This window comes from Pogona vitticeps, chromosome 11 (assembly GCF_051106095.1).
Source record: "Pogona vitticeps strain Pit_001003342236 chromosome 11, PviZW2.1, whole genome shotgun sequence".
Taxonomy (NCBI): Eukaryota; Metazoa; Chordata; class Lepidosauria; order Squamata; family Agamidae; genus Pogona; species Pogona vitticeps.
The window spans coordinates 1,447,951-1,469,149 of NC_135793.1; the positions used below are offsets into that span (position 1 = coordinate 1,447,951).

The following is a 21,199-nucleotide window of genomic DNA, read 5'->3' on the forward strand; positions in this document are numbered from 1 at the left end:
GCCTGTGCGTGTAATGATGGATGGCAGAAGAAGCCCTTAGGACAAGCCTTAAGTCCTTTCTGTCCTTTTCCAGAAAATTACCCCCCAGAGCCTGTAAGGCTAAGGCGAGGCAGAGCAGCGTTTCTGATTCTGTGCCGTGTAACATCCGGCCAAACGCTGTTGGTTAGGCTCTTCCGTTTACACAGAATGAGAGAGATGATGCCAACTGACCCCTCTCTTTCCCATCGCGTGCCAGAGAGGCGGTTGAACGTCTCCTCCAGGGCTTGAGGGTCAGCGATGAGCTCCAGAAGACGACGGGTTAATGGAAACCATCGCTTTTCGCTGCTTTTCAAATTTCACCCTTCTTTGTTTTTCAGGATCTTTGCCACTGTGAAGGAATTTAAAAGGAACTTGGAAATATACCACAGTTTGCATCCCCTCCTGTACTGAGAGTGCTGTTTTGGAATCCAAGGGCCAAAGCGAGAACCGCCATTTTGGAATTGCCTGGACATTTCTTGTCTCAACCTTCCTCTGAATGGGGCGTTTGCAAGCTGTGCTCTGACTGTGAAGTGATCTGAGACAACGGAAATTTGAGCAGAAATTGTTACGGTTTCATCCAGTAAGTTGCCAAGTGTGGAAGAGAAGTCTTTAGGATATCACATACTGTATGTGGGCTTGTTGATATATTGTCTCCCTAAATCAATATAATACTTCTTCTCTTTTTCCAGAGCGATTGAAGAAGGGGGAAGCTGGGGTGCTTTGCATAACTATTTCTGTTTGTAAATCATTTTTGCTAGTTTATACAGTGATGCTTCGCTTTACGATTGCCCCGCATTACAACGAAACTGAATTATGACCATCTTTTTGCAATCGCAATTGCGATCGCAAAATGATGGTCTGAATGGGTTTTTTTCACTTTGTGATGATTGGTTCCCCGCTTCGGGAACCAATTCTTCCCAAAACGACGATTTTCCTCCAGCTGATCGGCGGTTTCAAAATAGCCGCCGAGTAAATAAAAGGCTCCCTGCTGTTTTCTGGAACGGATTCCTCATTGCACAGGCACCGAAAATGGCTGCCCTATGGAGGATCTTTGCTGGACGGTGAGTTTCCAGCCCATTGGAACGCATTGAAGGGGTTTCAGTGTGTTTCAACGGGCTTTTTATTTTTGCATTACAACGTTTTTGTTCTACAGCGATTTTGCTGGAACAAATTAACGTCGTAATGCGAGGCACCACTGTATCCATTTTGGTGCTTCACTGCGTCCATGAGACAGACTGAGAAGAAGTGAAGGCCCCCATTTCAGCTTCATGGCCATGGGGGTTGGGATCTGATCCTGATTGAAAGGGGGCAAGGCTCAATGATCCTTGGGATCTCTCCCAATTCTGCAGTTTTGAAATTATGACTGAGCTGCTGGAGAGCTCAGTGGGTTCAGTCTCTGGCTTTGGAGCTGGAGGTTGGGAGTTCGATTCCCCGTTGGTGCCTCCTTGACCGGGGCTGGACTCGATGGTCCAGAGGGTCCCTTCCAGCTCAGCTGTTCTAAGCTGATGACGATGACGATGATTCTCCCCCGTCCTGGTCCAAATTTCTAATCCCATTGGGCTATTTCCGCCAGGTTCCTTATTGAGTGCAGGGCCCTCAATAGCCACTGTATTGTGGCCGTTCCTCCAGTGTAGAGTTTGGACTGGGGAGGTCTGGAAGGCGAACCCCAACCAGGTTCATAAACCTATTCCAACCAGATTTTTGTTTGAAGTCCACCTAAGACCTGCCACTTTTCAAGCCTGTGTTAAGACCTGCAAGAAGTTGGGCATTCTGCCGGAGGGGGTGTGTGTGTCCCCTGGACAATGACCCCCCCACACACCCAGATGTCAGCCCCCCCCCCGTTACATAAAACAGTTCTGTTGTTCTTGTTGTTTGTCACAATCCAAGAAACAAAACCTGGGCAAAACAAAAGGCCGGACAAGGTTCTTGCTGTTTTTATCTCTCTCTCTCTCTCTCTCTCTCTCTCTCTCTCTCTTTTTTCCCCCTTTTCCTTTTCAATCCCCTGGAATGGCCAGAGGCTGGAAGGCTGACCTCTAGATAGGTCACAGAGGTGGCTTATGAAAGACTCCCGATTTTGCCCGGTCAGGTGGAGGATGCCTGGGGGTTTCGCCCGGCTCGGTGGTCTCTTTCTCTCGAACCTCATCAGGGAAGGGAGGGGGTGCTGGTGGCCTTTTTTTCTCGGGCCGGTTCTCCCTTCCTGCTTGGACTGAGAGGTTTCACCACCTCTCCTTTTCCTCTCCAGCTCTCCCGGCCGGCCGGCCAGCCGAGCGCCCTCTCTCTCCCCTTCCGCCCACGAGGCATCGCAGTTGAGATGAGGACCTCCGAAGAGCCCTCGGCCACGACAGTCTTACAGCGCCTGCTGCAGGAGCAGCTCCGGTATGGGAACCCCACCGACAGCCGCAACCTCCTCGCTCTGCACCAGCAAGCCGCGGGCAACGGGCCGCCTTTCGCCAGCAGCGGGAGCCCCGGAGGGCCCAGCGACGGGCTGAGTGCTCAGGACCATCCGGGCGGGACCCATGTGGCCCGCCAGGAGCCCCAGGGCCAGGAGATCCCTATGGACAACGGCATCATGGAGAAGCAGCTCTCCCCGAGGCTTCCCAACAGCGAGGACCTCCCCACCTACGAGGAGGCCAAAGTCCAGTCCCAGTACTTCAGGGGCCAGCCCCACGCCAGCGTCGGGGCCGCCTTCTACGTGACGGGGGTCTCCAACCCGAAGATGAGGACGGAAGGGCGCCCGACCGTCCAGCGCGTGAGCCCTGGCAAGGTCCACCAGGACGAAGGGCTGAAGGACCTCAAGCAAGGCCACGTCCGCTCGCTGAGCGAGAGGCTGATGCAGCTCTCCCTGGCCACCAGCGGGGTGAAGGCCCACGCGCCGGTCACCAGCGCCCCGCTCTCCCCCCTCTCCTCCTCCTCCCAGCAGACCGGCGACTTCTACAAGAGCACCGGGCCGCCCCCTCCTCAGCTGGCCATGAAAGGGATGGAGCACCGGGGACCCCCACCCGAGTACCCTTACAAAAACCTCTCCGGCCCATCCATGGGCTGCAAGCCGCAGGACGCCGGGCATTTCTACGGGGACCATCGCCTGGGCCAGCCGGGACGCCCCGAGGGGCCCATGGTGAGGTACCAGCATCCGCCGGAGTACGGCTCCTTCAGGTGAGCCACCTGCCCTCGGGTGCAGCCGGTGGTGGGAGTCTTCTCGGGAGGTGCCTCTCTGGCCTTTCCGTGGGCATCGCTGTGAGAGGCGGGGGCAGTTTTGGGGATTCCTTAGAGGAAACCGGGGGGGGGGAGGCCTTTGCGAAAACAGCTGGAGAAAAAGATCCCTTTTAGATGAGCTGCTTCTCTCAGGGCAGAGCCTCCTCGGCGGGACCGTGCATGCGCGCACAGTGGGACTCCTCGGAGAAAGTGTGGAGAGAGCGGTTCCTCCCCCCCCCCAGTCCCCACTTGCTGGTTTTAGACAGCAACAACAACTTCCCCATTCTCCTCTTTCCTTCAGACTTGCAGGACCGGCCCAGGCCTGGCGCGTTAGCAAAATTAAAAAGAGAAAGAGGGGCCACGTCCGGGTGCACTTCAAAGACCAACAGGCTGATTTCTGTGTCAGCTTTTGTGGGTCAAAATCCACGTCTTCAGACCCAATGAGTGCAAATCCACGTCCTCTGTATTTAAGCACGTCCCCCTGGGAGCGGGGGCAGTAAGAATGAGGCTCAGCGAAGGGTCCCGGCCAATGGGCCATGCTCCATTAGCACAGGGATGAGAGGAGATGATCAAGCTGTAAATGACTTGAGCCTTTGCCCGGGAGAGAAGCCGTCTGCCAGGTACGAGACTTGGCCGTCACAAGGAGGCTCCAAGCTGGAACGGATCAAGGGAGGCAACCCTCCTGTATTGCAGAAGCATCGCTTATTAATCTAGTCCCTGCTTTAAGGAGCCTCCATCTCTACTCAGTCCCTGAGAGAGGCAGTGGAACTTGTTGACCTAGTTTCCACGTTTCCACCTTCTCCCCTGTGGGTTTTTGGCTCTCGGTGGCTTTCACCCTTTCTAGCCTCAGGGCCTTATTATCTTTTCTTCCACCATGGAACCTATTTCGAATCTTTCCTTACCTTTGATGACCCCCCCCCCCCCCAATTCATGGCAGGACTTTCCCCTTCCCCGTATCAGCTGCCTCCATATTCTTTCGTTCAAAAAGGAACCCATTGCTTAAAAACTCCGCTAGCGTGGCTTTGTTATGACCCCTTCCATCCCATGAAAGCTGCCCCTTGAGAGAGAGGCCGGTTTGCCTTGGGGAAGAGTCCACGCCCTCTTGCCTCTTTGGCCACCCTGTCTCCAGAGCCAGTTTGGCGCCCACAATCTGAAAGGACTTGTGACCCAGAGAGAGGCTTTGATGTCTCCGAATAAATATCGGAGTGTGCCAAGAAAGGCCTTTCCCCCCCCCCCCGTCCCTACCCCTGATTTGGGGCTGATGCGTTCTGAGTTGGAAGTACTTTTCAGACAATACAGGGTGAAACATCTGTTAAACTAAATACAAGCGTTGCCACAGAGCCAGGATTCTACCACCGGGACCAGCATTTAATTCTCTGGCCATGGATCAAATACAAACTAAAATAATTCTCTTTTAACAAATGAAAACTTTAGAATACAAGGTAATAATGAACAGTAAGAAGAAAGCAACTCAGTTAAAGGCTAATAAAGAGACTGGTGAGGTGCAATGGGTGGGAAGGACGGGGACACTGGGAATTTGGATCCCTGTGTTGCCTCCTGGCAAAGGGGAGCTGTGAGATCATCTAGACGGAGCCTGGGTGGCAGATGGGGGCTCAGCACCCTGCCACTTGGGTGGTCTTGAGAAAGCTGCGGGGAGGGGGGGAGGAGGTGTCCCAGAGCGGTCAACAGAGAGGATCTGATGCTGGAAGGAAGGAGCTGATGATGGATAGATTGAAGGAAGGAAGGCAGGAAAAGAGAGAAAGGGGGAAGGAAGGAAGGCTAGTTTCCCATCTTTGGCTTACACAAGGTCTTCACAATGGGCTTTTGGGTTGCCTGTAATGCAATCTGATGAACGCTAACCGTCCACCCCACCCCCACCCCGCGGATTATCACCTGAATAACGTGCCCGGCATGCCCATTTTGTGGGGACACCCGTTGCAATGCTGGAGCAAGAGGGACGCTTAGCTGCTGAGGGGGTGCGGCTGCCCCAGTCGGAAAGCCAGGCATCTCCTGCCCCCCGTTTGCAATCCAGCCGTGCCCTCCGTGCTCTGTGATGCCTGCCAGGCAAGGAGCCTGAACGCTGGTGGGGCTGACCCTGTACAAGCGTTTCGTCCTCCTCCACCTCCACCTCCGACAGCCGAGCTGAAGGGCCGGCTTTTTGAGCTCCTTTGCAAGCCGGCTCGCAGCCTCCTTTTGTCAGGCGACGGGGGGGGGGGATCCAACCCGGTTGGGCTCCTGTTTCATGCGGTTTCGGACAGATCTCGCAGGGACAAAGACCTTTTTCTGTGGCGGGAACCCCACCTCCCCTTTTCTTCCTCCCTCGTTGTTCAGGGGAATTTGAAGAGGAAAAGAATTCCCTCTTCCCCTTAAAGGAACAATAAGGCAACAAGACAAAGTCCAGTCCATTCCGGGAGCCTTGTTTCCCTCCCCGGCCATTTTGTTTTCCTTTGGGAAGCAGCTTCCGCAGGCGTTTGCTTCCTGCCTTCCCGGTGACTCCTCAGAACGAGGAACAGGCTGGTCTTTTTTTTTTTTTAAATTCTCCTTCTTCTTTCCCTTCTTTGGTCTTTTGAGGGACACTCAAGGGGTCCTGTTGTGAAACCTTCTTCGTGTACCGGCTTTCAATTCTGGTTCTTTACACGTTGCCCCCCCCCCAAGGGTGGGTGGATGCATCTCAGGTCCTAAATTCTGCTGCATGATGGGTTTGAGGGGCGGGATGCTGTCTTAGGCTCATTAAGGAAAAGGCAGAATATGAATGTTGCTATCCTATGCGGTCAAGTCCCTTCCAGCTCAGGGTGGCCCTGGGAATGAGTGATCTCCCAGGGATCCTGTCCTCAACAGCCCCGCTCAGCTCTTGCCAACCTGTGGCTTCCTTTATGGAATCAATACGTCTCGTATCTGGTCTTCCTCTTCTCCGCCTGCCTTCCATTGTGTCTTGGCTTCTCTCGGTGTGCCCAAAGTACAAGTGACACCCCCCCCCCCCGGGTTTGGTAATTGAGTCAACAAGCCTGGGCCGGATTCCCCTCGAGGCTACGTTTCCAGGTCCTTTTCCCGATACGGCCATCGTGTGACACCTACAAGCCATCGTAGGTGCTTGTGACTAAACTAGGACTGATTGCAGTTGGGGGCGTCCTGTCGGAGAGGAGGTCCCGCTGGCGGACCAACCAAGGGTGGGGTTTGGAGGCTGGAAGGTCTGGCTGCCTGGTGGGGGGCACCTGTCAGCCGCCCTGGGCCGACAGAGACCCTCAAATACACACTCCTAAAAATGAAACAAGCAAGTCGCCTCTCTCAAGAGAAGCACAGTCCCTTGGCTTTGTTCAATGGGACTGCAGTATCTGCGGCGTGATTGGTTCCAAGCCCCTTCCACGAATCCCCCCCCCCAAAAAATGGAAATATGAAAGGTTATATATTGCATGGTTTCTGGCTCTCTCTAGTGGACAGTCCCAGTAAATACATCATGGAAATGCGTATTTCTGGGTTTTTTAAAAAAATTATTTTCAGGAAGCAGATAAGCCAATCAGTGGATACTGATCCCACGGATAGGGGGGTCCTATTGCCCTTGCCCCTCCCTCTTTCCTCTCTTCGGCTTTGGTTTATTGGCTTTGATCCCTTCCCAAGTGAGGTCTCCATCCCTTGGCAGTTCTTAAGGAACCGAATCTTTGAGGTGTGGCAGAACCGTCCGGATTCATGGGGCAACCCACTGAGACGGGTGTCTTTTTGTGGGTGCTGGAGGTGGCCGGGGGGCGGCGGCGTTCAGGTGGCTCTGAGCCGTCGTTTTGCAGGACGGGCCCCCCCCCCATGAACTGCTGGCGTCGCTTGTCTTTCCAGGCAGAATCCGGACCTCCCGCTGCAGCTCCAGCCGCGCCTTCCCCACCACCACAGCCCCACGTCCTCCCTCACCTCTCTGGGGTCCTTGACGCTGCTCCAGTCGCTGCCCCCGTCCAGGCTCTCCCCCTCCCAGCACCAGCCGCCACTGACCCCCAGCCAAGGAGACCCTTTCTCCCTGCCACGGACCCAGCCGCTCTTCTTGTCCAACCCGATCCACCAGGGAGAGCTTTACCGGCTCTGCCAGCCGGTGATTGGGCAGCCTCAGCAGCAGCAGCAGCAGCCGCCACCGCCGGCCCAACATCACCAGCCGGGGGATTCCTACTCGGCTTTGCCCAGGCCTCAGCCGGCACCGTCTCCGTACCAGACGGTGCCGATCGATCCTTTCCTCATCGTCCAGAGGGCCCAGCAGATGGTGGAAATCCTGTCGGACGAGAACCGGTCTTTACGGCAGGAGCTGGACGGGTGCTACGAGAAGGTGGCCAGGTTGCAAAAGGTAGGAGCCGAGGAGGGAGGGAGGGGGACGCCTCTGGCCGGCCTTCCCTTTTCTTCTTGCTTTGGGACGGTACGGACGAAACACTGGCGTTTCATGGCCGGTGAATGTCAAGGCCCTGAGTTCATAAGTGGCCTCGTAGAGCTCGGTGGTTTAGGCACTTGGCTGTGGAGCCGGAGGTTGGGAGTTTGATCCCTGGACTCCATGACGCCGAGGAATCCCTTCCGTTCCAGCTCTGCCATTCTAAGATGACTCTATTAGTGAATGTCCTGATGTAGGATGTGATCCTGCGGGACAGTGCTGGAGCAGACCAACTTTGGATTCGTGGAAGCACAAAGTGGGCATGCATTCATTCACCCTACCTTTCTCCTTTTTTTTAAAAAAAAGAGAGCCCCAAAGTGGCTTAGATCTTTGAAAAGACAATATTTAAAAGCTTAAAATACAAACATTCCACTTGCCCACAGAGGTCTCGGTTGCCTCCAGTCCGTCCGTCATGTCTGCGTTTCACAACGCTCGTAGGTCTTTTAGGGCTACCTGTAGTCCACTGACAAGCGACCGCCTGCCTCTTCTGTCTTGATGCAGTTGGAAACTGAAATCCAGCAAGTTTCGGAGGCCTATAAAAACCTGGAGAAGTCTTCCTCAAAGCGGGAATCCCTGGAAAAGGCCATGCGGAACAAGTTGGAAGGGGAGATCCGTAGACTTCATGACTTCAACCGTGATCTCAGAGGTAAGAGCGGCTTCCAAAATCCTGCACCTACTTAACAAGAACTGATGATGGAAGACTAACCAGTTAAGATGACTGATGCGAGATATATTTTCCGCCTGTCCCATCTCTTTTTAATTGCACTGATCATTGCTGTTCCCTTCCTCGCAGCCCTTGCTCGCTCACAGGTCTTATCATGTTCAGTCATTCCTGCAACAGCCCTGGGTGGAAAACTTTGGTTGAGAAAATATTTATTTCCTGCTCAGTCTAAAATATTGCAGTAGGGTAAAACAGTGTGGGTTTCCTTGCGTATTATTTTCGGCATTTTTCACTTCCAGGAGCTTGGCTCTTGGTCATAATCAGGATCTCATTTCAAGATGTGCATTGAACGTTGCTTAAATGTAAACCGTAGAAGCAAGCCATCTACTGAGTGATTGAGAAAGTTAAGATAATTGCAAAAGGTGTGGGGTGGGATTTACAGCTGGTTGCTGGAAATCTTGTTTCAGTCATAATGAAGAGCGTGCATTGCAAGGTGGGGGAATCGGTTCTGTGATTCTGTTGTGACACAAGAGACACACACAGGACACAGAGTGTTGTGATATACTAGATCTCAGTCCCACCACCCTTACAGGTTCACTTGGTGGGGCCTGTCTCTGCTCCCAGACTCTGGAACTCCCTCCCACTGGAAGCCAGGCTGGCTCCATCTTTGCTTCCCTTCCGCAAGCAGGCCAAGACCCTTCTCTTCGGGCAAGCTTTCCCTGACTTCCTAGGAGACAATAAATGGGTTGAACATTGAGGAAATGTTGGAATGCTGTCGGGTTTTGCAACAAAATCCTTTTTGGAGTTAAACACAAAAAGGATTTCTCCGGGTAAAATGGGAAATCTGTGCTTCCGACGACAACAGCCACCTTGCGTTCTCTAGAATAGCTTCGCAGTAGAGGTGTGCAGATTATACACCTCTGTTTTATAAAACCGATCTAGAAGGTGGAGGGAATATTCTGCTTTTTTTCCTTTCCTTTTCTTTTTTTAGCATGGGTGAGAGGACTAGGCGACTGAATTCCTTCATGCCACTGAGAGGTACCGAGTGTGGGGATCTTACCTTGTCTCTTCTCTCTCTCTTTTTTGCACAGAGCGGATGGATACGGCGAATAAGCAGCTGGCGGAGAAAGAGTTTGAAGGCTCCGAGGATAACAGGAAAACCATCTCCCAGCTGTTCGCCCAAAGTGAGTGCAGATTTTTGTCAGATTCGTAGCTCTTGCTGGTGCGAAGGCTGAGCTGGGCGGCAGACGCGGGCTTGAAGCGACTGCTGGGTGGAAATCGCTAGCAAAAAGAAGAGGTTTGGTGGAGATGGGATTTGCTCTGTCTGCTGGTGAGACGTTGGGGGTCCAGATGGGCAGATTTGTTTTTGGACTACGACTCCCAGAATGCCCCCATAGCAGCAGCCTCTTTTATATTACGCTCCTTTCTGTTCCTCCCTTAGAAGCTCATGAAAAATTTATGTGTCTGTGTGTGTGTGGGGGGGATTATTCTCCTTTTATTTTTTTTTTTAAATCTTGGGGCAACTCTTCCTCTTTGCCTCAGCCACCAGCTCAGATCCTGCTGAGTTTTTACACCAGCGCAACACCATCAGCAGAAATCTCACTAGCGAAGGGCCCCGCGTTTAGGAAGTCAACCTTTGCTATTCCAAGCTTAGCAGTGCATGCGAGTTGTCCCACAGCACCAAACGCCTTTGCTCATTTCTTAACCAGTAGTCAGTTTGCTGCTTAGATTGGGGCTGATGGCATTGTGCCAGCAGGGCCACCTACCTCGCAAGACTGTTGTGAGCGTAAAATAGGTGGCATCCGTCTGCTCCCACTCTTCACCCACCTGGAGAAAACGGAGGGGTCCATATCGAGGGAGGAAAGAGAAGCCAGGTGACCCTCAGCCTTCCTCCGCTAACCCCTATTTTCCCTCCCAGCCATCTGCCCATGTTCAAGGTAGCCTTCTTCACAGGTTCTCCTCTCGCTCCCTTTCTGTTCACCCAGACAAAGAAACTCAGAGAGAGAAGGAGAAGCTGGAGGTGGAACTGGCCGGCGTTCGTTCCGCTAATGAGGAGCAGCGGCGACACATTGACATCCGCGACCAGGCTTTGAACAACGCGCAGGCCAAAGTGGTCAAGCTGGAGGAAGAGGTAAAGCCTTTTTTAAAAGCATATTCTTTAGTGCTAGTGAAATTGGGTAGGGTGGGGCTCGTCAGCCATGGAAGGCAGCCCATCCAGGAGAAGGAAGACTCCGATTCCAAACCTCCCCTGCCTTGTGGCTATATCCACTGATGGAAAAGGCTTCAGGTGTTAACCTCGAGGCAAAATCCGGAGCCAGAGTCCCGGAGGCAGTTCGTGTTGTTCTGGCAACTCCTATAACATCGCTGGAACCAGTTGTATTGGCTCTTGCCTTTCCACTGGACCATTTCAGTGATGTGGAGAGGGGGGATCTGCTGCTTGGGGAACAGCCTGTCCTCCATATTATTTTACCCAGGCTTCGCATACAGCATCAAAGTGAAATTGAGGGGGAGGGCAGTCCCTACTGTCATGCAAACCTTATATTTTGCAATGTGTATCCTAATAATAGAGAAGTTGAGCTGGTGGTTATTCGTTAGAGGCGTGTTGTGAGGTGTGTTGTGTGTTAGGCGTTCCATGAAATCAGCAACATGTCTCAGGGAGTACTAACATTTGATTTGGGACGATGGTTTTCTCTTGGGACACACCTCCTATTGATTAATTGCTGATGTTGTGGTTGTAGATGTTCCGCCTGGAGACCAGAGCTGAGAAGTGTTATGCTTTTGGACTACAAAGCCCAGATTTCCCCTCTCCCTGCCAGCATAACTAGCTGGGGGATTGTGGGTGTTAGAGTCTCCCCACAAAGTCAAATGTCCCAGCTCTGCTGGAGAGAGAACTCATTATGAATGGGGCCCCTTTTGCATTGACTGAGGATGGAGCCCCTGCTTACCACTGTTTTTAAAAGCCCACGGCTGGCCACTTTTGGCCCGTGTAGGCAAACCATCATCCGTGTGTGCTGTATTTTTAGTCAGGCTTCCCTGGGGTTGGAGGCTTCGCGAGAGGCCCGGACTGGGCTTTTTCCTTCCTCCAGCAGATAAATGCAGATGCTTCTCTCTGCCTGGGCCCCAGTTAAGCTTTCAGGATGTGCGTTGTGCGCAGGGGAGGCGAGGAAGGAAGAGAAAAGAGCAGCCGGCCAACTCCGCCTGGCCGACTTTCCCAAAACATTTAAGAAGAAAAAAAAAATCACTCTGTGGCCAACTCTGTGTTATCCGCAGTGATTTCTCAACCTCCCAGTTTTTTTTTTTTTAAAAAGAGGTTCATGTTCTAAAATGTAGAATTTCACCATCCAAGCTATGATTTGGGGGTGGGTGGGGAGGGTTTGGTGGTTGAGCTGTCTCTGAAATCCTTGGTGTGCTTCCATTGTGATTTTGGCAAAGGAATTCCGAGTTAGCGAGAGGGACGGGTTGAGCAAAGCTGTTTTTCTGGCAGAGGTCGCAGCTGGAGGGCTGTGTGTGCGTGTGCGCGTGCGTGTGTGTGTGTGTGTGTGTGTGTGTGTGTGGGTGTGTTTGCTTGCATTCTGCAGAGTGGGTTTTTCTCTCCCCTTTTTTCTCTCTCCTCTCCTCGCTTAATCTTTTCCAGACGCCTTTTTAACAGCAAGCCCGGGTCTTGTATTGTGTCGCCAGGGAGGGGACTGTATGGATGTGACGGATGGTGGGATTTGGGGGTTTGTTTTGGACTCCGACAACGAAAGTGCTGAGGGTGGGGGGCAAGCCTTCAGCGGCTGCTGCTTCTGGTGCCCAAAGAACCCCTTGGAGGGCAATGCCATGAGACCAAATTGAGATCTTTTGCATTATTGGGCATAAGAAGTTCCTAAAAGCAGCTGGTTTACATTCTGTTTCCTTCACTATAATCGTCGTAATTGTGGTGGGAAAGAGAGCGCGGAGGGTGCGCTTGGACTGGATTGTCCCGTCGGGCTTGGACACTTGGTGAAAAGGGCTTAGAACGAAAGGCTCGGTTACGTCCGTGACGTCAATGCAAAAATGGCCACCCTACGTCCAGGGCTCAACTCCCGGAATCTCAGAGAGACAACATTCCCACGTGCTGGTTATATCCTTGCTATTTATGCAAGCAGAATTTAGGGCTGCTGCAGAATTGGGGCAGTGATACAAAGTCATGTCATATTTAGGAGCGGCTCTGTTGTGTTAGTGACGAGACAAGGGGACATCAAGCCAAGAACGAAGAGATTCACAAATAGTTCTTGGTAAAATTAGATATTGTTCAAGTCACTTCTGATGTTGTTCAGTAGGACCCCCTTATCCACGGGATCAGTATCCACTGATCTACTTATCCACGCTCTGAAAATATTACAAGAAAGATCCTAGGGAAAATAGATATACAACTGGCCACTAGAGAGGGCCAAAGACGATGCTATGTATAGTACTTGCTATTAAGATGTCATTCGCTATAATCTGTGGTTTTCAGCATCTCCGGAGATGGCTTGGAACCGATCCCCTCAGATGCTGGTGTCCGACCGTAGTTCTTTTATGCATGAAGCCCATCCTCTGAGCCATCTACTGCCCAGGATATGCAATGTCGTATTCACAAGAATGGACTAGTGGGAGTATCCTGCTTCAGAGAAATGGGAATGCCCTTTAGTTGGATCTTACAGATCAACGGTCAGAATTGGATACATTAGGCCTGCCGGATGGGAGGGAACCTGTGGCTGATGAAACCTCTAGGCCCACCTGGTGCCAAATGGGTTGTGTAAGCCCACTGTACTCATGAAGTGGTTGCCTGATCATGTGACGGTGGTGGTGGTGGTAGGCAGCCCTGTTGCTCACTCTTTGGGCTTCCTTCCTACTCCATTTCAGTTATTTCCTGTGCAAAGCTATGCGTGAATTGGAGAATGCTGACACCTAGCCGTCAATGTGTGGTACTGCAGGTTTCAGGCACACTGAGATAGGCAAGCCAGTTTTTTTTTAAAAAAAACCTATTATTTAAAAAGAAATAAAAATTAATAAAATAATTTCCCTAGCATCTCGGTAGGCATGTCCAGTTTTGAGTTAACTCGGTTTCATGATCTCGGCTCCGTGGCAGAGAAAGACATGGTTCTGGTCGATCGCTGGAGGTGGTTTTCCGGGGAGCGCTCCTCCAGACCGATGAGCCAGTTGGGTGCGTCGAGGGCAGTGCCTCACTTATGAAACAGAAATTGCTAGGTTGCTCTTCAGCGCCTTTCCCCAAGTCTCCATTTTGGTCTGGGAGTAATTTTCCAGAGGTGGTTTTTGAGGGTTAGAACTTATTTTAAAACAAGCAAACAGACGGAGGTGCTTTGCTCGCCAGCCTGACCCATGACTGGTTTGGCATGAGATGTCACACGAGCACAGTGGCGCCTTGTCTGGAAACGGATTCACATCAAGAGTTTGTGTTGTTGTTTTTTTAGCAGGCGACTCCGTGAAGCCAGCTTAAACTCTGCTCTGGAGCAGAGGGTTTGGCAAGGCGGTTATTCCTCCGGTGGTTTGATCCGTTCCATGAGCGGTTTTAACCATCCTTTTATCTGCTTCACTTGATCTCTGCAGTGGATCGGACACCAGCTTAAATATATAATTGCAAATAAACTCTTGGGAGAAAATACGATCACCTACTAGATTTGGGGGGGGGGGGAGTGTTTCATCTGCTTCTTCCCCACGGCCTGTTCCTTGGTGGGATGGCCAACGGATCCCGTTTGTGGCAAGCCAAACCCTGTTTCTGGCAAGCAAAATGAGCACAATGAAGGAGAGCCGGGAAACGTCTTCTAGTGCTTTTTCTAGAAAACATTTCTTGGCAAAATGCTGTGAAATGAGATGCCTTTCGAGACACAATGAGGACTGGTGACATGGGAGAATACGGGGTGGTTTTTAGCATCCAGATAGGAACAGGGACGCATCCTGTAGAAAAGAGGTGCCTCTATTTCATAGTTAGGGAGTCAGGACAAAAGGATCACTAGGTAATTTTGTTCATTGACTGCCTGCAAAGGGAGACAAAAGGAGGACGCAAACGGATGAGTCCTCTGGACGAGGTCTTAAGAGTCCTGCCCTTTTCAAAACACCTAGCCAGGTTTTTCCCAGGACGTTTCGGAAAAGAGCTTCAGTTCCTTCGGAACCGCTCCCGTTGTTAAGACTCCTCTCCTTTAAGGCTCCCGGGCCTGCCTTTTGTGCCCTGCCCCCCCTGTTCCATCCCGTCTTCTGCCTGCCCCAAGTGCCAAACGGGCAGAGAGAGACCAACCATGCCCACTTCTCTGGTGCAAAGGGGGCACTGGGCATCCTTTGAGAGGCGAACAGCGAGCGGCCTTTGTGAAGGGCTCGTGGTCACCTCGCGAGCAAGACAGGAGGGCTTCCCTTCCGGGAAAAGAGCCACGTTGGGGAGGGCGACTGCTTTCTGAGCCGTGTGCGTTGCGCAGGGCTTTCTTTTGCGTACAAAGGAGGGGAGCAGAGCGGCTATCATGAGGAGGATGGGGATGGTGGTCCAGATGGTGGTCCGTCACTCTGGAAGGAGTGACGCCCCCCAAGGCCCCGAGCTGCCCTCCCTCTGTTCCAGACTCGATAGTCCCAAGGAGGAGGAAGAGGAGGGCTTCCAAAGACAACTTTTCAACCCTTGGCAGTCCTTCAGTGGCCCTAAACCACCCCCCCCCAGCATGTGCCGACAGGAACTTCCCAATGCTTCACCAAGACCAAGCTGTGGCTGGGGAGGGGGCTCCTCTTCCTGCAGCGCATTGGCAGCCGTCAAGATATTTCATTCCCCAGTTTTGGTCCCGTTCCCCCCCCCCCGAGGGAGGGAGGAACACGCCCAGACTTCTGACCATGTTAATCAAATCCTTCTGCTTGGGGGTGGGGGTGTACAGTGTTTTGAGGTTTTGCGTGTAGTTTTCTTGGCCAAAACTGGAATGAGCAACAAGAATGTAGGAGAGGAGTCCTAGAATTTGCCTGCTGTTTCTTGAACTCATTATTACTGAAGACAGATTAGGAAACAGTCATAATTTTAGCAATGCACATAGACCGGTGATGGAATTGGGAGAAGTAGGTTGCAGTCTACAAAGACTGGAACAGATCTGTTCGTCGTAAAGGGGCCACCAGTTTTTTCCTCCCACTTCTGTGTGTTTCTAGGCCCATAAAAGGGGGTCAGAGTGTCCCAGATAGAACTGGGCCCCTTAGAGGGACATGGAAGGATGGTTTCCTATTTTTTTTTTCCTGCTGATTTATTTTCCGGTGATAAAGGTTGCAGAGGTGGCAGGGGAAGTATTAGGAGACAGCATGTGACCTAGCAGAGAGCACGATTTGCATTCAGGGCGGATGAGGCCTCTTAAAGCCAGCGTGCAGAATCTCTGAGCCTGCTGTGCCGCCCTTCCCTGATGTCAAACAGGCTCCTCATTCTTTTTCCTTCTTTCTTTTTTTAAAAAATGGGCATTAGCTGAAGAAGAAACAGGTCTACGTCGAGAAGGTGGAGAAGATGCAGCAGGCGTTGGTGCAGCTGCAGGCGGCCTGCGAGAAGCGGGAACAACTGGAGCATCGTCTCCGGACCCGGCTGGAAAGAGAGCTGGAATCTCTGCGGATGCAACAGGTAAGCGCCTCTCCCTCTGCGCTGCCACAGCCGACCGTAAAAATGTTGGGAACAACAGCTCCTCCTTCTGTTTGGGAAACTTGGTAGATCTTCCTTCTGTTGCTGCGGGTGCTTCTCTTAAGAGGCGTCTCCCGTGCGGGCAATTTGATAAGCGTGGCCGCTAAATGGGTGGGCGAGGGAGCTGTCTCGCAGCAACCCAATTTTGAGCCCAAAGTGAAACATGTCTGCAAAGGTTTCTCATGAGGGAATAAGTCCTCCTTGGCTGAGCCCGGCGACCCTTTCCCTCTCCACTTTGCTAAGGCGAACCAACTCTTTATTCTCCAGAAAGCCACAGCATGTTTTTGTGTGTTTTAGGGTTAGGGCTTTTTAATCTATTTTATGATTTTGATTGCAAGTTATTTCGTTTCATTTATTGTAAGTGATTTCAGTGAGTTGTGATCTGTCCAGAGAGTGCATGCGCTATGGGGGCAGCTGAAATAATAAATAAGGAAGTAGGTAAGTCAGTCGGTAGGTAAATACATGGATGGATGGATGGATGGATGGATGGATGGATGGATGGATGGATGGATGGGTTAGTCTATGGATGGATGGATGGATGGATGGATGGATGGATGGATGGATGGATGGATGGATGGATGGATGGATGGATGGATGGATGGATGGATGGATGGGTGGATGGATGGGTGGGTGGATGGATGGATGGGCAGACAGAGTTAGTGGGAGTAATAACGTGCCATTGTTGTTTCCACGGGCGTTCACGAAGCCCAATACCTTCCAGGCTCACTCCATCTCACGGGTCTGCTTTGTCCCTTTCTCCCGTCAGCGCCAGGGGACGTCTCAGCAGGCCAGCGTCTCCGAGCTGAACGCCGCGGCGCTGATGGAAGCCCTGCGGGAAAAGGAAGAGAGGATTCTCGCTCTGGAGGCGGACATGACCAAGTGGGAGCAGAAGTATCTGGAGGAGAGCGTGATGCGGCAGTTTGCGCTGGATGCGGCCGCCACTGTGGCTGCTCAGAGGTAGCGGCAGCCTGGGGAGCATAAAAGGATCCGAGCAGGGGACACAGTCAGGCTGTTCTGAGATCCCTGCTTTCCAGCCCACCGGCTTTAATCAATCCTGGTTCTCTTCCCGGTTTATGGAAGAGAAGACCTTTGGCAGCTGCAGGTCCATGCGTTCCCCTTGCAGTTGCGTCTTCCAACAGTTTCAGCCCTGCAAACAAATTCTGGAGTTTCTCCTGGAGCTGGTTTAGCTTGTGATAAATCTGGCAGGAAGCCTACCTGTTCCATCAATTTCTAAGGTTTGCTCTCCGAAAAGGGGGAGTCCTGTCTCTGCTGCCTTCTGCCAGGATTCCCCAACTCGGGAGAGGAATTTAACCATCTTTTCCTCCCTGTCTGACAAGGAGCATCCGCTGCTGAAAACTTCAAAAGGTTCATTCATTTATAAGGGCTATTTAATAAGATCCGCACGGCACAGGTATGGGTGCCGGACTGTTTCCATTCGTGCGGTGGCACTCATCGCTGTAAGACTGTTGCATTTGTTGCATTGCACCTTTAGACCTTTTTTCTCTGTTAATTTGAAATACGTATATACTTTGCCTCCTTGCTGTTACAAAACCAGCTTATCTGGAGAAAGGCTAGGCTGGGCGCGCTCTTCTCAGACGTTCTCATTTTGTGCATGCCAGGACGTTTTACACATAGAGAGACCGTTTTGATGGCTCTCCCTCTCAAACACATACACACACACTTTAAAACACTGATGGAGACAACCCAGCAAAAATGGTGCCAACTGTGCGCCTTGCCTTGTAGCCAGACGCAGTAAGAGTTATATTACTGGAGCACATCTCCTATCATACCGCAGGTGGTTTGGCTAGAGCTATATTTGATTCTGCAGCTTTTGAGCCTAGGAGCCAGAAAAAGCTGTGCTCCTCTTGCACGTTGCCTAGTGTGCTTTTTTGGGTGTGAGTGGGGGTATTATTGAGTTGGCACACACACGCCCTGGCTAAGTGCTGGCCTGTCTGTTCGCAGGGACACCACGGTCATCAGCCATTCCCCCAACGCCAGCTACGACACTTCCCTAGAAGCTCGCATCCAGAAGGAAGAGGAGGAGATCTTGATGGCCAACAGGAGATGCCTTGATATGGAAGGACGGTAAGCAGGGGTTGGGTCCTTGCTTCTTTCAACTCCTCCTCAACACTGTGCCTTCGATCTTCAGGCATAAGGGAATCAGTGACAACGGCTGCGGGGAGAAACACAGCCTCTTGTCTACCCTCTAAAGCAGGAGGCAACTGAATCTTTGGGTAAGAGGAAGGGCACGTTGAGAAAAAGCACACGGTCAATGCAACCAAGGCCTGTTCTTTCGCCCCCCACTCTTAGAATCAAGACCCTCCACGCTCAGATCATAGAGAAGGATGCCATGATCAAAGTCCTCCAGCAGCGGTCCCGGAAAGAAGCCAGCAAGACGGACCAGCTGTCTTCCATGAGACCAGCCAAGTCCCTCATGTCCATCTCCAACGCCAGCTCGGGCTTGCTGTCTCACTCCTCAACACTGAGCAGCACCCCCATTCTGGAAGAGAAGAAGGAGGATAAGACCTGGAAAGGCAGCTTAGGTAACTGATCCATGCATGCATCCTTCCTTCCCTCCCTCCCTTTCGGAGATGAAAATCTGCACGATTAGAATCTGGCTGCATGAAAGCCTCCATTCTCGCGCATGGTGGGCTCCTTTGAGGGTGCGGCAGGGCAAGGCAGGAGAGGTCCGAAAGGATCTTGAGCCCTGGGGAGGCAGAACATCAGCTGGCCTTGCGGTGTCTGATGGCTTTTTCTTCCAGGTGTTCTGCTGGGGACAGAATGCCGCTCTGATTCCATCCCTTCCACCCCTTCGCCGGTTCTCCCCTCCACTCCGCTGCTCTCCGCACACTCCAAGACAGGCAGCCGGGACTGCAGTACTCAAACGGACCGGGGCAGCGAGCATAACAAGGCCCCTGCGCCTGCCACTGCCTCCTCCTCCTCCACCACCACCACCACCAGCATCACCCCTCCTGTGCAAACAAGACTCCCAGCTATGAATCTGACCTACGGTTCTGACAAAGCAGGTAAGCTCGCCTCCTCTATTGGTTGTGCTCACGGACGGCACGGAACAGGAGACCGGCCGCTCTGGGGGCAGGCGGAGCTGAGATGGCAGGGCAGGGCAGGGCAGGGAAGTCCACCCCCATCTTGTTGCTGGGGATTGCTAGGGAAGCAGCCTTTGGCAGAGCGAGAGAGAGAGCAAGGGAGGCTCAGCACCTTGCCCTACGGCCCGGAAGCAGTTGATGAAGTCTCCTTCTGCATCAAAGAAAACGGTGAGGGTCCAAAGTGGCTTTTCTGGCGCCATGTGAATCTGGGAACAGCACCTACGTTTGGGACGACTCACAAGAACTTGATGCACAACTTTGGAGAAGATGACTGACCATCAAAAACTCAACTGTTTGTTGTTTTATCTTCTTAATAGCTGGTTAAAGGTATCACCTGCTCCTACAGCAGTCACTTTGGTTTTCTGTGAGTGAATAGGGATAACTTCGTTGGAGGGCTAGCAATCAAACTATTCTTCCTTCCAGATGGCAAACAGCAGAGCTGTGCTAGTCCTTTCCGGCTGGCTATCCCTACAGAAAAGTTCATTACCCCACAATACCTCCTCTGAGATGCTCCTTTTTTTAAAAAAGGAGTTTAAATCTTAAGTCTGTCCAGTTAAATCCATCAAAGGTTCCAGTTCTTAAAAAAATGGCATTTTGGATACTGTGAATAGAAATCTGAAGCATTCTTCTTTTTTTAAAAATCACAGTCTTTATTTGTCTGTTTTCTTCTTCTTTCTTCTCTATAGATGGCTCAGTTTTCCATTCCAGCACTCTAGAAAGGAAACCCCCACCTCAAAATCTGGGGCAGGACCTCAGCCACGGAGAGATGGTGGAATATCTCATCTGAAGAAGCGCAGCGATGGAGTCCGGGAGCAGGAAACAATTCCCCTTGCCCCAAGACTTTTTTTTAAAAAAAATAGCAAATTTTAGTAATCAGGTCATAAAGGAATCTACAACGTGGTCCTGTTTGTATATACTTTTTTTCTCAAAAGTCATGGACACGTTAACTTATAATTTGTTCCAAAATAATTGAAGTAGTTTTGTTCTCTTTGTGAAGGTTATCTTTCTTACCTTTGGGGAAAAAATATACTGGATCTGGTAGCATCTGGATTGAAGTAAGCCAATTTCTTTAAATGCACTACATTTTAAAAATATCAGTATTTTTTTTTAAAAGCCCTTTGTATTTAAGAAAGATCCATGCTTAATGTCCGTAATGCCTTTACACAGCCTGGTTCCTCACTAGCCAGACAATATCATGGTGCTGTACAATCTGAATGTTAAGTGTCCGAAATAGTGATTAATTCCTGAGTATTCTAGTCCAGCCTCCAAGGGCAAAGGAGGAAGCTGGTCACATTCCTTAGGAGAACGTCTGTTTCAGAACACATTCCAGGACTGGGGGGGGGGGGGGGAATGTGGATTTCCACAGTGTGCCAACTCTTGGATGTATTCTCCCCCCTTTATTGTTCACATGGTTTTGCCTTTCTGTTAAATATCCCAAGAGGAAAGGGGGGAGGCTTGCCTTTTATTTCATATATATCCAAGGGCCTTTTTTTTCACAGCAGGATAACGAATAATGTCCTCTGTTCCGTGTCCCAGTGAAAACTAAATTCTTCGTGAGCCTCTTTTGTATATCGTTGTTCAGTTTGATTCCCTTTGTACCACATTATGCAGCTGGCTAGACTGGAGCAATTTCTGTACTTAAAGAAAGTTTCAGCATTTTTTTAAAAAAAACATTGGACCTTAATTTTTTCATGATATCATGCTGGAGAACTTTTATATATATCTATATCTATATACTGTATTTCCCTCTCTTCTCCTCCCCAAATGTTTTCTTTAGCTGTAATCTGATCATTCCACAAAACAGGACTTTCCTCTTCTTAAATGTATATTACCTTTGTAAGAATTTAGTGCCTTACTCAAGACAATAGTTACAGTGGGGTTCAATATTTTTCAGAAACAAAAATGGGGATGGTTGAAAACTGCGTTTTCAAGAGAATCCTTGATAAAGTGTGTTGTCGGCAGAGATGGGCACGAATTGCCTGTTCTGCAGTTCATGCTGGTTTGTTTTTCATCCAAACAGGTGTTTGGTGCTTCCCTGCCCTGCCTCCTTTGGTGGGCGCCCACTCAGAGGCAGCATCCCAGCTTCCCTGCCCTCTCTTCTATGCCCAGGCACTGCCTCCAAGTGAGCAGCTGCTGGGGGAGGTGGGGTGTGGAAGCACCAAACGTGTTCGGATGAAGAACAA

At 51.2% G+C, this 21,199-nt stretch overlaps 1 protein-coding gene across 1 annotated transcript; it reads left to right on the forward strand.

Moving 5' to 3' along the window:
• The first annotated feature begins 356 nt into the window (after window positions 1-356).
• Window positions 357-20,779, forward strand: AMOT (angiomotin). The gene is made up of 12 exons (XM_072981355.2): window positions 357-598; window positions 2,261-3,171; window positions 7,036-7,528; window positions 8,108-8,252; window positions 9,359-9,451; window positions 10,253-10,398; window positions 15,706-15,855; window positions 16,679-16,869; window positions 17,875-17,997; window positions 18,223-18,455; window positions 18,675-18,938; window positions 19,703-20,779. The coding sequence occupies exons 2-12, from the start codon at window positions 2,330-2,332 to the stop codon at window positions 19,801-19,803; spliced, it is 2,781 nt and encodes a 926-aa protein (XP_072837456.2). The 5' UTR covers window positions 357-598; window positions 2,261-2,329; the 3' UTR covers window positions 19,804-20,779.
• The last annotated feature ends 420 nt before the right edge of the window (window positions 20,780-21,199 follow it).

Bases quoted from the DNA above. Each gene is read 5' to 3' on its own strand.
- AMOT (XM_072981355.2), top strand. From the start codon at position 2,330: ATGAGGACCTCCGAAGAGCCCTCGGCCACGACAGTCTTACAGCGCCTG. The intron at 7,529-8,107 runs GTAGGAGCCGAG...GTCTTGATGCAG, and splicing joins AGGTGGCCAGGTTGCAAAAG to TTGGAAACTGAAATCCAGCA. The intron at 10,399-15,705 runs GTAAAGCCTTTT...AATGGGCATTAG, and splicing joins TGGTCAAGCTGGAGGAAGAG to CTGAAGAAGAAACAGGTCTA.